This window comes from Apteryx rowi, unplaced genomic scaffold (assembly GCF_003343035.1).
Source record: "Apteryx rowi isolate R43461 unplaced genomic scaffold, aptRow1 scaffold_766, whole genome shotgun sequence".
NCBI lineage: Eukaryota > Metazoa > Chordata > Aves > Apterygiformes > Apterygidae > Apteryx > Apteryx rowi.
The window spans coordinates 38,194-55,191 of record NW_020451056.1 but is presented as its reverse complement, the minus strand read 5'-3'; the positions used below and the strand labels follow the sequence as shown (position 1 = coordinate 55,191).

The following is a 16,998-nucleotide window of genomic DNA, read 5'->3' as shown; positions in this document are numbered from 1 at the left end:
TCAGTGATGCCCAGTGACAGGACAAGAGGCAACAGGCACAAACTCAAACACTGGAAGTTCCTCCTGAATCTAAGGAAAAACTTTTTTACTGTGTCTGTTATAGCTACACCAAGAGGCTGTTTGCCTGAGCAAACTCTGCAAGGACATTGCAGAGCAGAGCACCTGGTGTCTCTTGAGCTGTACAGTGTAAGTTCACAGTGCTGCTGTTATGTTCCTTGTATAATTTTATACAGCTCTTAGAGGGAAGGAACTACTGATTGTGCGTTCTTTAAGTCTAAGCCAGAATCCTGAGCCAAAGATTGACCTCGGTAAAGTAGAGATGGAGATATCCACCTGATTTCTGTCAGCACCCCAACTTTGGGGTGTAAGGAGCCTGGTGCTGTGCATGCAGCTGGTATTTCCTGATCTCCTTTGACTGTTAGTGCACATGGGACTCTAGTGCAGGTGAAGGAATAATCTTGTTAAAGCATAGGACTAACTGATAAGATACCTGGTTTCCATGGCTGACTCTCTTCCCAATGTGTTGCCTCAGTCTCCATCTGTAGTACAGAAGTGGCTGTATCTGGGTTGTAGGGAGGCTTCTTCTGCAAGGCAAAAGAAGTGTATCAAGCTGCTATTTGAAGGCATGAAGTTGCACTTGAAATCTTCTTGCTTTCAGAGAATTTTCAAAGAAATAGAGCATCCAGCAAGAGCTACTCTGTGGAATGACAATGATAAGGGGAAGTGGGTCCCAAGCTCTGTTTAAGTGACTTAGGTTTCTTCATCTGAGATGATGACTGATGTGATCCTTCTGGTTTTGCCCAGCCTTAACCTGTCTTCTGCAGAGCACAGTGAAAGTAAGAGACATGAAGGACTCTGCAGTGGCAAAATTTGTGCTGGTGGAGGAACTTTATAGGTTTTTGCTTCTCCCATGGGGCTTTTGCACAGCTGCACAAGGCCGTCTAGAGAGGATGCGCTGGCAATTTCCCTCCCTAGGAAAAAGCTAGGCTGCTCTTAGAGGTTCAAAGCTCCTTGACTTACTTCCTTGCCAGGGGGTGAAAAAAATGCTGTCACCTTCCTCTGCTCAGATGTGAGATCCTGTCACTCTACCGTCAGGAGCAAGTCTTGTCATCTCCTTAAAGTAGTTTTGTCCCGTGGAAATTGCTCAGAAATGTCACCATTTATGTTTGAATGCAAGCCTTGTGCTTATCACCACGACTATTAGTTGCCAAAAGCAGACAGTGACAGCACAGTTTGCTCCTGAAACATCCAGGGTTAAAGGGGTTCGACTTTAAAAAAGCTAGTGCATTTAGTGCATAGCATCAAGATGCCCTGCCCTTGTGAGCAATCCTGTTCATCTCAGTGACACTGCTGAAATACTGCCTTTTACTTGGACCTCTATACCTTGATCTCTCTCTTTCTGCTTTTTTTTTATATTGTTTGCTAGGTGAGACCACTATATTTATCAGGATATTATCAGGCTTTGAATTCTTATGTAGCAAATTTGATTTTCTCAGAGTGACCTGTAAATTTTAAACCTGAAGAGTTTAATAAATCTCTTTTGTATAATGCAAGATCATGTCATCTGCATTTGTTCAGCTGACTTGACTAGAACATACCTTCTAACAGAGCAGAATCCTCTTACAAAGCTGTCAAAAGAGGCAGTGCCACACTTTCTCCACTTAGTTTTAAAAATGACTAATCATCCCATTGAGCAAAGAAAAATGTGCTGTATTTTCTGTTTGCATGTCTGTCTTTTAATTTCTAGCCAGACAAATTTTTTATGACCTTTTCCCCCTGGGTTGAAGAGTCCTTACTGTTCTTTCCTGTTCTGCGACTATCTCCCTGCAGCGTTTTGAAGATAGGGATTGTGATCTTTTCTTGTAGATGTTGAACTTTGCGTTTAGGTCTGTTAAGGCACAGCTTGAAATCGATCCCCCTTCTAAGCGACAGCGATTACTTGTATGATTGTTTCTTATTCGCCTTAGTATATCACTCTGTGTCAGCTGCAAATTTTAACAGATCTAGAGCTTTTTTGAGGACCAAGTAGCAAACCGTGGAATGATTTCTCACGGAAGTGAATAGCTACCTGCAGGGTTTCCTTTTCATGCTCTAAGAGTGTGGCACACTCATCTGATTTGCTTTCTCAGACAGAAAAAACAAAAAGCAGTAGAGGAGTGTCTACAAAGAGGGAAAAGGTACCTTGTTTAAGCAAAACACTCCACTGCAAATCTGATTTTTCCTTTTGCAAATGGACAAACAGGTTGTATTATAACAGATACAGGTCTTGCTGCTTAGGACTAGCATTATACAAAAATTTAGGTATCAAAATAACACCCGTAGAAATTAATATGGCTTAAGCATTTGCGTGCCTCTCAAAATTGGTCTCTCCTTGTAAATTGAATAGTAGAGATAGTGGTGATAGCAGAGAAAGAGAACTCCTAGAATAGTTTTGGGACTTTGTGATGGAGGAAAGCATCTCCAGCTTGGATGCAGCAACTGAAAGGAGACAAGAGTTGTTCAAGTTGTGATAGGTTGCCCTTTCTGGAAGATGTGCTTTAACACCCCTTTCCCCCCCCCCCCCCAAAAAAAAAAAAAAAAAAAGAAAGAAAGAAAAAAAAAAAAAACAGTGTGTTCAATTTGGGAACATCTAGCTGACATTTAAGAACAAGATAACATAGATTTGGAAGAAATATTGAAGTCAAGTGTCCTACAATCACTAGCAGCATGTACTATACTCTTTCAGACTTTTTATTAAATATAGGTAGATTCCCCCCCCCCCCCATACCCCGTACACACACATGCACACACACTCAGGTTTCTCCTACGGGGAGTTTTTTCCAGAATTCTACTTCCTGAATGATAAGAAAGCTTATTTTTAGGCTAAACTTGCATTTATTAGTTCTTTGTTCTCATTATCTTTTCTCTTGAAAAATCTCTTTCCTGTTATCTGACCCTTTCTCCCTTTCTCTGCAGTATACTTTTTATGGACCTCAGTCACAACCCGTTTCAGCCTTCTTTGTGCTACATTAAAGATACCAAACTCTTCTAGTCTCCTCTTATAAGATAGGTTCTCCATTTTGTATCTCTCTTTTTGCCCTTTCATGCACCTGTTCTGTTTGAATTCAACTTTGTCGACTGTGGATGACAGGCCAGAGCTTATTCAGACTTCAGTGCACTAAATTCTGTAGTTTTCCTTCTACTTCAGATGTGTTAGTTTCTGTTCATAAATGTGAATTCTCTTTAGCTGTACTGCTTTTGTTCCTGCATTCAACATCAACATCCTTACTGAGTTCTGTCCTCTAGACTATTTCGTGTACTTAAACATGTCTATGCTTATATGCTTTAAAATAAGTGGTGCCAGGTTTAGTGTAAGAATTTTCCATCTATCTTATTGTCACCTTGGACAAATGCTTTCCCAGTGTATTGTCTGTCCTCAGCAGCACCATTTGAAAATGAAGCACAATTCTTAATTGAGTCTAGCCAATGAAACAGATTTTAGAAAAAAGTCATAAATTCTCTAATCCTGTCAGTCTTTCAATTCCATATTAAACAATGTGCTTAAATGGACCTTTGGAACAATTAAATTATTGGGCTGATGGGAGTTTCTAGGTGAAATTTTGTAGTCAGAATGATGCAAAATAGATGATTTTAACAATTCAGAATGAAAAAGAATCAATAAGAATAGGAGTAAAAATAAAAATGTTTGCATTTCCAATGGGACTCTGAATGTCTTCCATTGCTTTTCAATATTTATCCAGCCAATTCTTTTCAGGATCCCCTCTCTTGCTGTCGACATTTCCATCGCTGTGTCAAATCTGGGTGCCCTGAGCATCCGATGAGGAAGAAGTACTAGCTTATTTAGTCCCTGTTTCTAGAATTCACTAATGAAAGAGCTAATTATATCTATATGAACCTAGAGATTTTTATTCATGGTGTAAAAGTCATCATGAATAGGAATATTCAAAAAAAACAACACATCCTTTTTTTCATCCTCACTTAATGAAATGTTTTCCAGGGACTTGGAATCTCTGTGGGGAAAGGAGCCTGCAGGGATGCAGCAGAGTATTTAGCATTGCAGCTCCTCTGTCCTGTTCTGTTCTTAACGCTGCTGCCAATCACTGGGACTTACAAGCCTTTCTTATTTGGCTCTGCCTCTGCTTAGTAGCGAGCTGGGTGGAGAGGTGTCAAGTAGGAAGGGGGTAAAGCGCTTGGCTCCTGTGTTCTCTACCCTGCCATCTCTACCCTGCAAGTATCCATTCCCTTGGTAACTAAAAAAAACATCTGAAAGGAGGAAGAAACAAGATCAGAGCCAGAAGAGTCTTCTGTTTGTTCCCAGCAGGCTGCCCCTGTGCCATGGCAGGATCTTTCCTTCGTGGTCCTTTTTCCATTGTTTGTTTTTAATTTAGGTTTCAACAGCTCATGCAATAATCCCCTACCTTCCATTTGCTCACTGATATTTGCAGCATAGCCCCATGTCCTCATAAGTTATTGCTTACTGAAGCCAGACAGATTTAGCTCTTCTAATCTTTCCTGGTGAGTCAGTGCCTCTGGCCCCTGAGCTGGATATGCCTCTTCTATAAGTACCCTCTATTTTGTTGAGGTGCTCCTGGAAAAAGGACACGCAGAGCTGGATGTGTGTCTGTGTAGACATCTCTAATGCTGGGTGTGAGGGATTTTCTTCTGTACTGCTGTTGGGATGGCTGTGGGATTAGGAAGTCCAGACCTGAGTGAGACATGGTGATTCTTGCTCTGCTATTTTCCCAGCTTCTTGTAGTCTGTAGTTTAGGATCTTTGGAGTGTTCATACCATTGAAGTAGACACAGGGGAGCTGCTGTCAATGTCTGATCTCTCCAATCCCATTCATGCATTTGATTTCCACAGTATTTTGTGGCAATAAATTGTGCAATTTAATTGTGCTTTGTCCTAAAAAGCATTTCTTCTAAGCCTGCTGCTAAGGTTTCATTGGGTATCACTAATTCCTTGTTTTCAAATATGGAATAACCATTTCGTATAACCTCATTAATGACATGAAGAAGGTAAATATCTCTCTATCCTTTCTCCTCCCTCTATTCAAAGAATCCTTGCTCCCCCTCATATGGAACCATTCAGCATTTTTTCTGTCAGTGATTTGCATTAAGATCAGGCCTGATAAAGATCTCTGCAGAATGCTGCTACTTGGTTCTCCACCAACCACTACTACTTGATCTCTGTTAGTTCTTAGCTTGTATAATGTACACTTAAAAATAGCATCATATGATGTCAGTAAGAATGTCCCGTGATAACAAGTTTCATGTTTTACAAAAGTCTGCTTGTTATATCTATGCTATATCAGCCTAGTTTAGAACCTTGTCAAAGAATGAAATAGTGCTGTTTGAGGGGGTTGGGTGTTTTGGGGGTTTTTTTGTATGTGTGTGTTTTTTGCAAGACCTAAGTTCCATAAAATTCAACTGCTTGGCATGAATTGTATTTCTGTCTGTCTAGTAAGAAGCATACATGCTAGTTCTTAAATTACTTTTCTGGAATTGATGTCAGCATGACTGGCCTATAGTGACAGGCGTTGTTCTGTGTAACCTCTTTATCTAACCACACAATATAAATGCTATTTCAGAGTATCAAGGTTCCAGAATTTAATAAATACTCTATATGCAGATCAGAGATCTTGGTCAACTGTTAAGACTCTTGGGTACAAGCTACCCAGACCTTCTAAGTTTTAAATAATTATTTGTCCTTTATTGATGATATTTAATGGATTCTTTAGCTGCCGATGAAGTGAAATGTGCTTTGTCACCAACATGTGATGCATGTACGTCATCATGCTTCTATCCAAATACAAGTCAGAAGTATTTATTACATGCTTGGCTTTTCTGTGTCACTGTTGACAATCCATTCCCTTTTAAAGCTTCAAGTGATACAAATCCAGGGATCAGACATGTACCTGCCTCTAGACGTATAGCATGTTTAAAAAAAAGATGTCTGTGCCTGCAGAAACTTGCTGCCTTCTGGAAATAAAACCCTAAAACCCCGACTCCCTTGGGTATGTCTGGAAGAACAACTTAGCCTTTCAGCAGGCTCTGAAGTGTAACAACTCCGTGCTTTGGCACTGTGAATCCTGTGATGTCTAGTTTGCTGCCGCTGTGTCTGCAGTGCCCCTGCCAAAGGCACTTTGCAAAAATCCTTAGCTGCCAGGTTGAAGGACACAGCACTGAATGCTGTTCCAAGTCTGTTAGGATAGTATTCAGCTATGCCCTGGCTGCTGCTGAAAAGTAAGCCTGCCCATGTGTGTTGCATTTCAAGTTTCTCTATAATAGTATATGTTTATGTGCTGCAACTTTGAAGATTTAGGAGGATCAAGTGAATCTGTTAAAAGATAGCTATATTTAAAAAGGTACCAAAAATAGGTTGGGATGGAATCAGTCCTTGTTTGAGTGAATTCCTCAGAAATGTACAGGCAGAAACACAGAAGGAGGGAGGGAAGCACACCTGCTTCCTTGGCTTATACTTTGCTGTAGTTGATAGGAGAATCGGCTTTTCCTTGTCTTCAGTGGGAGTTCAGGGAGATACAAGCATTAGGCTGAAGTGGTGGTTTTTTCCGTTTTCCTATTCCTCCCCTTCCCCACTAGCGCTTTCCCATGGAGGGCATGCCTGCCTGCCTGTCTGGAAGGAACTGGGAAGAAACACTGCATGTGTAGCCCAGTTAATGAAGTTTGTCTGTTTTGTTGATGTCAGGAACCAGAATCAGATGAGTAATGTGTTTCTAGGTGGGGAATATCTCTGATTTGTTGTTACTTGTGAGATGTACCATTGCTGGGGGGTGGGTGGGTCCCTGGTTCTGGGGGCAAAAATAGAAGAAGAGAAAATAATGCAGGAAAGTCACTGACAAAGTGATTGCAGAAGCTGTGTTGTCCCATGCTATTAGGGCAACTGTTCGCCGTGTTTCCAGAGTCTATCAGTCTAGATATCAGGAAAGTCAAGGCAGCTCTGAAGCAGCCTCAGGACAGACATGCTGTTGGAAGAAATACCTTACAGTTTTTGTGGGGGGGAAAAAAAAAAAAGCAGTGTCTTGGCCATAATGTGCAACACTGAATATAAAATTGAAAAGCCCTAATAGGCTACTGAATCCAGTTTCTTCTTTCTCAGGTTTATATTCACATCTTTCTTTTCATAGACTTAAAATGACCATTCACCAGTTTGATTTCTTGCCACACTGTCTTTGTGCAAGGACTCATTTGTTTGGGGTGTTTGAAATCTTCTTTCCAGCCTAAATATATTTATGTCCAATTCATGTCCATTTGCTGTTATTCCAGCAGTGTCTTTAAATTTAATTAGGTCTGGTTCCTCCTTGGTGTTTGGTTCTTTCAGTTTATTTTTATAGAAATGAGGCTCTTAATCCTCAGCCCAGTTGACTTTTCTGGCAAGTTCCCCCATGTTTTTGGTTTAGTTTCTATGACTTTGCAAAATTTATCTTTCTTTGTTGTTTATCTTTCAGTTAGTTTAAACTTAATCAACTTACTGTGCAAATGAGAGCCACTTTCTGGAAGTACTAACTTGGTAAATTCTTTACTTGTTGTCAGAAGCAAGTCAAAAATGACATCCTGTCTTATTCATTCACTCACTGAACAAATCCATCAGCTACTTTATTTGGAAATATCTAGATTCTGTTTTTAAGTACTCTCTAGTCCATGTCTGGGAACCAGGTCTTCAATGATCTCTAGAAGTTTTTGTGTTGAATATAGAAAGAAGTCTTTAGAACATTATTAAAATCCAATAAGACTGGGGGAAAAAAGCAAGTAGATATTTGTAGTTAGATCCAACAGACTCCTTCACTCAAGTATGTTTAATCTATAACTTGGTTTACTGTGTGCTATCAGTGATGTACAGAGCTCTCTCATGACCACCATATTTCTCCATCTCACCTGAAGAATGCATGTCTTTCAGTACTTGGATTTCACTCAGTTGCTAGGTTTTGCACGTGGGGAGATGTACTTATGGGCTGGGTAGAATCAGGGGGTTCCCTTGTGAAGCACCTGGCTGGAGTCGTCAACTTTACAGTTGACTAGGCACCAAAGGAAATGGCAAAGAACCTAATTCTAGTTCTTCATCTCCTTTTTTTGTTTGTTTTAATCTTAGCAGAATGTGAAGCTCCCACAGGCTCTTGCTTTGGTCATTGTAGAAAGTAAAGAAGGATTTGTGGGGAGAGGGTTAAGGAAGGCAAGTCTCCTGCTTCTTTTGCAGCCCATGTTGTGGCCTGATCTAAGCCAAGAGGACATGATGTTGAAGCTAGATGCCTCTGCAGCAGCCGCTCTCTGTTCTGGACTTTGTTTCCAGAGAAGTGACATCTGGAGGACAGCAAATTTGGTTCTCTCCAGGTGTCTTGTACTTTTCTTTCACTTACCTCACCAGCTCCTTGGTCCTTGGCCCTGGCAGATCCCCGAGAGTCCTGTATCCCACTCCCTTCCATATATCCTACCACATGTTCCATATCTTCCCTCTCATGACTGAGGCAGCCTGAGCAGTTTATGCTAGTGTCCCGAATATAGGCAGTTTCAGTTCAAGTTCGAGCAAAAGTTTTGCTTTTGGAACTTGGGTATAATTTGGTATATGGAGGAGGGAGAGAGGAAGGAAAAGAGGCTTCTATATTGCACTGCCACAATCTTGAGCCTGCCTGTGCAGAAGGAAGACGAGGAAGGAGCCAGCTGGGCAAAGCAGATAGCTTATTCAGACTCACTCATTGGCTTTGCTCTATTGATGGAAACTGAGTATCTGTCCAGGGTATTCTGGAAGAGGTGCAATTCTTGTTACTGCATGCTACAGTGGGGTGACCCTTAATCTCCCAGTAGTTGTATGGAATTAGACCCCAAAGGGAGCCATGTGGTAGAGCTGGGCTGTGGTGTGAACACCATCCTTGCTTCTTTACCCAGTCCCATCCCACTGCTTCTCAGTTTACTTTGTGGTGGACATCTCATTCTGACCTGTTCATTGCGAGCAAACTGACTCTTGGTCTTGAGATATAGTTCAGGGCTCAACTGTGAAAAAGACTTTGTCTAAATGTATTGTAACTTTGGTCCCTTTGAGGTACGGATACCACAGCTCACACAGATATGTGAGCAGATGCATGCATATAAAGTTTGAACTCCTGTGCTTGTTCTCTTATATACTCATCCCTTGCTCTTCAAGATGATTTTGGCCTTCTCCCTGTCTGCGCTGACTTGTAACCTGTGTCCATTCTCCTTTCAGTTGACACTGACTATCGTGCGGCAGACAGGGGGGCTGGGCATCAGCATCGCAGGGGGCAAGGGCTCTACCCCCTATAAGGGTGATGATGAGGTAAGACCCTGGGCTGGGTAGTTATTGAAGCATCCACTTACAGAAATTAGTCTTCTGTAGTTAGAAGTTGGATGTCCATATGTATCAGGCCTGTGGCCAGGCTGGGCTTTCACAGAGCAAGATGGGAGCAGTCCTTGACCCTTCCAGAAGTGAGAGGCTGGCAGGGCTGAACAAGCTGTCGCCTCTGGAACCCAAGTTCTGGTACCTGCAAGCTAGTGACTGCATAGAGCAATAATGAGGAACAGCACCGTCTTTCCCATCTGTGCCCTGATGCACAAGACTCAAAAGGGGAAGGGTGTGGGGTTGTCTTCCATTCATGTGGTGTCATCAGCTGTGTCACGTTCTCATCCCACTGGAAGAGGATTAAGTGTCATTCCCTTTTCCACTTTGTCACCTGTGATATAGCCCTGCAATGGGATTTCTTTCCCCTTTACATCAATTCCAGAATGGGTGATGTGGCTGTCCTGTTCCCCCAATCCAGGGGATGGGATTGGTGAAGGATTTCCCCTTTCCCTGAAATTCAGTAGGGCTGAATGTTCTCCTTCCACGCTCTCCAGGGTTGAGGAATGGGCTTCACCTCTTCTAACATGTAATTTTGTTTTCAGGGCATCTTTATTTCACGGGTGTCAGAAGAGGGTCCTGCAGCTCGTGCAGGGGTTCGTGTTGGGGACAAGCTCCTGGAGGTAAGAACCTAGGTGCTGTGAACAAGTAAATGTCTAGAACTAGTAAGGACTAGAGAGCAGGGAGAGATGAGGTTTGGTATTTATTTGCATCACACTGGTGTGTAGGCTAAATTAAGCATGAGGAACTGTGCAAGAACAAAACAAAATCCCCAGCTCAAAGAGCTAGTTGTTTAGTTAACATTACCATTAATCCTTTGCTGTTTTATAAGGACAGAAAATGCTCCTGCATTCATTCTCCCCAACTCTGAAGTGTTCTGTAACCCAGGCAGGTAGAGATACCAACTAGTGTGTGCCAGCCTCTCCAAAAGGCCGACCAGCCAGCCTCTATGCCCACTGTCAGTTTCTGCTTTCTTATATGGGCAGAAGTGGATCTTGTAAGACAAAATCTTAACCAGAGGGCCTCTGATTAAGATACTTTGTACCTGCCTCTCTTCAAATTATTTTAAAAATGATTAATCATATAGAGTCAAGATCCACTTGAGGAAGGATTGATTGCACCATGCAGGGAAATATCTACTGTTACAATATTGGATTGAGATCAGAGAAATAATGGGCCTTTATTTGTAGAACTGCTCCATGTTCATGAGATCTAGTATGGTCTCTAGAATACATCATGCACTCCTACTGGCTGCAGCCTATATATTAGCCGTAGAGGCCTGGGCATCTGCCTGACTATAAGTTCCATTCTTTCTCACGACTTACCTGGCATTGACCATGGTAGAAGTCACTTAAAGTGCTATATGGTTCTGTATTTAAAAGTTTTTGTATTGGTTTCATGAGATAAACTTGATTCTGGAGTTTCAAAAGCTACAGTGTTCATTTGTGCAATTATCGTAACATTGTCTTGATAATTTCATGAAGTTCAAAAAGGAATATCCACTTGATCATCTAGCGTGATATTTTGTATATTGCAGGGCCTTAAATGTAACCCAGCATTCTTGTGCTGAATATATCATCTTGTATTTTGCTGCAGAGTGATTTCCAAAAGGGAAGTCTTGAAGATTCTTGAAGATTTTGAGAGATGAATGATTCCTCCTTTCCCTAACAGTTAAATTGATGGCAGCTTACTGTTTGATAGAAAGTAGATCCATCTTTGGTTATGGCTCTCAGAAAAGACTAATTATTTTCATTTTTGATTTGCCTTCCCATGACGCTCATTCATCTGTGCCTCCTGCAAAAGTGGATGTACCCTCATAACATTTCTCAAGAGATCTGTCATATTCTTATTAAAATACTGTGCATGTCCACAAGCAAGACATGGCTGAGGCACATCAGAGTTGGGTTGACTATGAATTGTAAGGAATACCTCTTTACCCTTAGAATAAGGATACAAGACTTTGCTCAGTGATGAAGGCCATGATGGGAAGAAATTCTTAAATTCCACTAAGTAGAAGAGATGAGGTATGAACTTCTAGTGTTCAGGCTGGGAGCCAGACAACCTTTCCTGTAAGTGTGTGTTAACATGAAATGAAGCAGCTGCTATGAAAGGAAGATTCTTCAGCTTCCTGGACCCCAACTTTGCACTTCCTCGATCTTCTGATGTGATAGGACTTCATCTCTGAAGTCATGAAAATAAGAGTGGAGGGAATCTGATTGCTTCCCTGAGGACTGCAGAACTTGCTGTCCTCTCTGAAAGTACTTTAGTAGTTTTGTGTGGAGGGGAAAGGAATGGGTGTTTCAGATTATGAGGAGGTAGATGCCCTTCTTAAAGCTCAACGAGAAGTCATGTCATCCTGAGTTGCACTGCGATCTGTTAGGGGAGATAGGTTTTGGTGAGCAGTTACCTGTCTGGGGGGATTCCCATGGGATGTATGTTTGCTGTCTGTGGGGACCTTGGGGGAGAATTCCTCTGGAAGGACCTTTATACTCCATTTGGCAGAGGCTGTCGTTGTAGGCAGCGGGGTAGGCATCACATGTTGTAGGATCCTCTTGTGCTGTGTGCAAGTGTGGGGAAACTCCCTTGCAGGCAGCAGATGAGGTCTGGGGTATCCCGGTGGAAACAAGGTGGCAATATAGAGCTCTGTAGGAGATCAGCTGTATTTTTTGCGGGGCAGCAGTTACTAAGACTGGAGCTCTCTGTGCAGACTGCTGGAAGAGCTCCTTATGGAGTTCAGGTTTGTGCCCTGCTCTGTCTGTCCCCAGGTGAACGGCGTGTCCTTGCACTGCGCCGAGCATCATGTGGCAGTGGAAGCACTGCGTGGATCAGGAAGCTCCGTCTCCATGACGGTTCTGCGGGAGCGGATGGTGGAGCCAGAGAACGCCATCACCGTCACGCCACTGCGCCCCGAGGATGACTACAGTCCTCGTGAGAGGCGAGGTGGTCTACGCTTCCCGGAGCGGCCTGAGGGGGCACCTCCCACGGAGAGATATTCCACCTGCCTCATGCGCAATGAGAAGGGTCTGGGCTTCAGCATTGCTGGTGGCAAAGGCTCCACACCCTACCGGGCTGGTGACACGGTCAGTGATGATCCCCTGGGAATGAAGGTGCTCAATCACCAAATCTCCGCATAGGCTGTGGGAGCAATGCATGGTCTTCCTCGCTTTTGGCAGGAAGCAGCAGCATGGCCCAGGGACTCGGGCTGGTGGGCTGCGCAGGCTCTCTATCTGTGCTGAGAGGCAGAATCTATTCTAAGCTGGGGATGGAGAGAAGCTCAGAAAGAGGTGGGGCTGAGGCTCACGATCCAGGCCAGTGACATTTAATCCTGCCTCTGTCCTCTTGACTACATATATTCTGGGCTCATGGCCACATGAAGGCTTTGCTTCAGCTGGAGGTTTTGCAGGTGGCTCTAGAAGCAGAAGAGGATTTGTGCGCAGAGTGAGGAACGAAGGGGAAATGCCAGGGCAGAGGAGGAGGAGTCTGCTGGTGGAAAGGGGTTGAGACTTACCTAGTGCCAGGGAGCAATTCTGGGAGGCGAAGGCTCTGGTGAGGGGAAACATAGGCTGCTCTGACCTTTGTGATTGTATTTCAGGGGATCTTTATCTCACGGATTGCAGAAGGTGGTGCAGCCCATCGGGACGGGACTTTGCATGTAGGAGACCGGGTCATTTCGGTGAGTGTGGGTGTGGGGGGAAGGGCAGGAGGGCCTGGCAAGGGGTCTGACTCATTGCTCTCGGGGTAGCAATCACAAGTACAGCTCCTTGCCCTTCCTCAGACAGGAGCTGTTTTCCTGTCACTGAAGCTGGAGTTTTGGGGGCCTTTTCTTCAGCTCCTTGGCCGTCTGGGAGAGCGTTTAAATCTTGGTGGTTTTCCCCCTGCCCGTCACCAGCTTGTGACTGGCAGTGGGTGTAGTTAATGCCTCTCCTTTTCCCGCAAGTGCTGCATGCGAGTACTTCCCCAAAAGGACTGCGTGCAGCAGTCCGGACTGCACTGGAGAGAGATGATGCTATGCCACTGGCCTGGCCTGGGTCTCCCTCCAGAGCCTTGCAGGACAACTTTGGAGGCCTCTCCTGCAGTGCTCTAGGACGTGTAGGAAGGGAAGCCCTTCTGGGGCACAGCTGACAACTGCTCCCTGTGGAAAGCAAGGTGGCAGGGGTCAGTGCAGGCTGGAGAGAAGGGGGATTAACTGAGAGTGCTGTGGGGCTGGACAGTGCGTATTGCAGTCCTTTCCCCAGTCTTTCATTTGAAACTCTGGCACCAGTTTTCCACGCTGTTCGTGTCAGTGGTATGAATCTGACCGCTGCCTTTAACCATCAAGTCTCTCTGCCTTACGTGTCACTTGCTCCCCCTCCTGTGGCGAGAGTCTGCTGAGTCTCCTCACGCTCTTCCCAAGCTCGCATGCTGCCTCCGAGTGAATGAAAGCTCTTGCATCCCTAGTGCTGGTGGTGGGTTTCCAGTCCAGCTGCTGTGGTAAGAGCACGTGTTACCACAGGGCTGGTGTGTGTAAACACTGATACAGCCTTGTCAGTGCTGGCTTCTGTCTGCTCTATCCCTAGGCTGGGGGCTGTGTTGTATTCTCTCTGGCACAAAATTTTAATGGAGTTCTGGCCTAGGTCTGGCATTCCTGCTTTGACAGGGGACCTGAAGTGGTACAGCCTCCCTCCTTCCTTGCTGATGTTATTCCCCTACCCCCAAAATCAAGCCATTACCCTGCCAGCTAGCCTAATTTGTTTGGTTTTAGCTCGTCTTTTGATGCTCCACTGGTATGGAGGCATGACTGAGAGACATAATTGCAGGCACCGAACCCATTGTGTGGTGTTGACCGGCTGTACCTGTGGCAAGAAAGAGACACAAGATCGCAGAGTAGAGTCTGAAGTGCAACCTGCTTCCATACACCCCCCCACCCCAACCCTCCATTAGCAGCTATATTTGTTTCCATGGGCAGCTTCTTAGGAAAAGCAGATCTAATTCCCTAGAAACAGCTTGCAGTGTCTTCGGACTGCTCTATATGGGCTCGAGGCTTACAGAACTCAGGAGCATTAATAGATTTTGATATGGATTAAGGCCTCGCTGTCATTGGTCCTCTGACACACCTTGCTGTCATGAAGAGTGCCGTGTTATTGCATAGACAGGAAATATGTCCACACTTGAGAGCATGGTCCTTTGCTCTCAAGGACATGGCCTGTGTTGAAGTATGTGTAGTAATAAGAGATGTGGTGGTGAGCATCAGCTACAGCTCAAACCCTTTGATCAGTGTGATAGGAACAAATTATTATCTTTCAGAGAAATACTTGCCTAGTCTGGGCTTTTCACATAACTTCCTGTACCTTCCCGCAAGTGTCTGACCTTACATCTCCAGCAGCCTTGCCTCCTGGCAGCAGCTGCCATTCTGCGTTTCCTGTTTGTGGGGTTTACTGCTAAGTAGGATGTCCCCATGGTGGAGGTGGTGTTATATCCTGAGGCCTCTCATATCTTCCAGGAGGTATTTGTCCTCAAGAATGTCTGCTTCTTGTAAGAGAGGTGGAAGCAGCTGTATGTGTTCTACCCTGTCTGTGGCCAAGTCTGGTGCTAGCTTAGACCTGCGGTACTGCTCTGGCCCAGTGGTACAGGATGTTGAGAGTGTTCGCTACAAAACAGTGCCCAGCTACTATCACATAAATTCACTATTTACTGCAACTCTTCAAGGCAGTGATTGCCCATTCTCATTGGAAAGCTTTTCAGTATGTGATGATTTCTGGGATGTGCTGTGCAGGTTGCAGATATTCCCCTAGATCTGCATGAGGAAAGCAAGAGGGCCCTGGCAAGGTGCGGGCAGTTTCATATGTCCCATTTGCCAAGGCCACAGTCTCCTAGTCATGCCTCTGTTCTCACTTTGCCAAAGAATTTTTGTTTTCTTAGGAAAAGAAATACAGCACAGCTTCCTATTCTCATCCTGTGCTCGAAGCCATCCTGGACTTCTCTGCAGGGAAGGACGGGGATAACTCCTTTTACTTGCTTCAGGGAGCTTTGAGTATATGGATTGAAGAGCCCAGCCTAGATCTCTCTTCAAAGTTAACACCCCACAAACCTCACCTGTGACTGACTACTAACTCTCCAGCCCTCTCCATATTCTAGTCTCTTGTGAATAACACCCTGATATAGCCGTGCGGTGGATATCATGAGAGTCATCTTGGTAGCAAAAGACATAGGGCAGGGAGCTGCAAGGGGGGAATGTTGGATAGGTTGAATCACCGGATAGGAGTCCAGCAGGGAGGGTGCTGAAGTGGAAGTGGTGGCTAAGGACAGACAGTTTATTGGGACAGGATTGGGAGCAGAACGAAGAAAACTGGTTCTGGGGTGGTTGAGGACAGTAGTAGCACCAGGTGGTAGACGGGGGCCTTAGTGAGAGCAGTCTGGTCACTGAGAAGTTTTCCAGAGATCTGTAACTCCCTGGGACACAGAACCATGTGTGGAGCTGGTGAAGGGCAGATGATACCCTTTCGTTTCCTCTGGGCACCGGGTAGCCAAGCTGCTCTGACTGGCCGCCTTCTCTTGCTAAGCAGAGGCATGGTGACAAAGGCCATGGAAAGCTCGCTGTTCAAAAGCTTAGCAGGCAGCATGACTTGCTGGGCAGTGGAGACGTTCATGAGGAAAATGCTGTTCAGGGCTCCTATATGTGATACACCTCTGACTCAGGGTGTTCCTGTGTTCCCAGATCACTAGTATCTGTGGAAGTACCGTGGTATACTTGTGGTTTGACCAAGCCTGATCGTTCTTATGTTCATATCAGTGGTGGAATAATAACAGAGAAGGGTTTTCAGAGGGGAATGCATGAAATCAAGAGTTCATGCTGCTACTGCAGATCTGTCTCTGGAACATATTGGACCTTGATCTGGTGAAAAGAGCCTCATGGTCCAGTCTCTTCTCTTGTGTGTCGTCTTTGTTAAAAATTGCTGGATCTGGTGAACTGGAGGTGCCAAACGGTTCCTCCCTTCCCAGTTCGGTGGATGCAAGGCTGCAGTTTCTCCCCATTCACAGGTCCAGCCACATTAGCAAGGCTGAGCGCAAATTCCAAAGATGAAAGAGCACACACGTTCGCACACACTTCTGCACACTACAGACATGGCTAGCCACAGATTAACACAAATGGGAAGGAGGGCAGTACCTTTACAGGCACCCATATAAATAAAAACAGCCCTCATAGCGCATGAACAACACAGATGACTTGACCCTGTTCCTGCTTGGTGGCTAATCATGTTTAAAGTTTGCTAGTGAAACATATACATGCACTCCCTCACTTAACTCACATGAATGTTCACATTTACACGTCTCTTCAGTCTGTGGGCCGGATGTCGGGTCTTTCCAGATTCTAGTTTCCTACTTAGTGTCTAGTCCAACTTTTAGTTCACTAGTAGATCTCTCTGTCTCTGTTTTGCACGTGCCCCCCCAGAGAATAGAGTGCAAACTCACAGTAAACAGAAATAGTGTTTAATAAAAAGATAGAGCAGCCTTCGGTGATCATGCACAGGACTTGACCAGACAAATGTACCAACCAGCAGCCTGCTTACATGTGATCAGCCTCTTTTATTCTCCATTTTCCCATGCTGCTTTCTCTCTGAATCCACTTTGACCCCTCCCTTTCCTCCACTTTGG

At 44.5% G+C, this 16,998-nt stretch overlaps 1 protein-coding gene across 1 annotated transcript in view; it reads left to right on the top strand.

The window, feature by feature from the left end:
* LOC112976770 (protein scribble homolog) overlaps positions 1 to 16,998 on the top strand; it is a gene marked incomplete at its 3' end in the record, with an annotated part of 72,068 nt that overhangs the window by 20,854 nt on the left and 34,216 nt on the right. The window contains exons 17-20 of the mRNA XM_026088346.1: positions 9,217 to 9,306; positions 9,912 to 9,989; positions 12,132 to 12,446; positions 12,959 to 13,039. Of these exons, the coding sequence (XP_025944131.1) occupies positions 9,217 to 9,306; positions 9,912 to 9,989; positions 12,132 to 12,446; positions 12,959 to 13,039 (564 nt within the window). The remainder of the gene's footprint in view (positions 1 to 9,216; positions 9,307 to 9,911; positions 9,990 to 12,131; positions 12,447 to 12,958; positions 13,040 to 16,998) is intronic.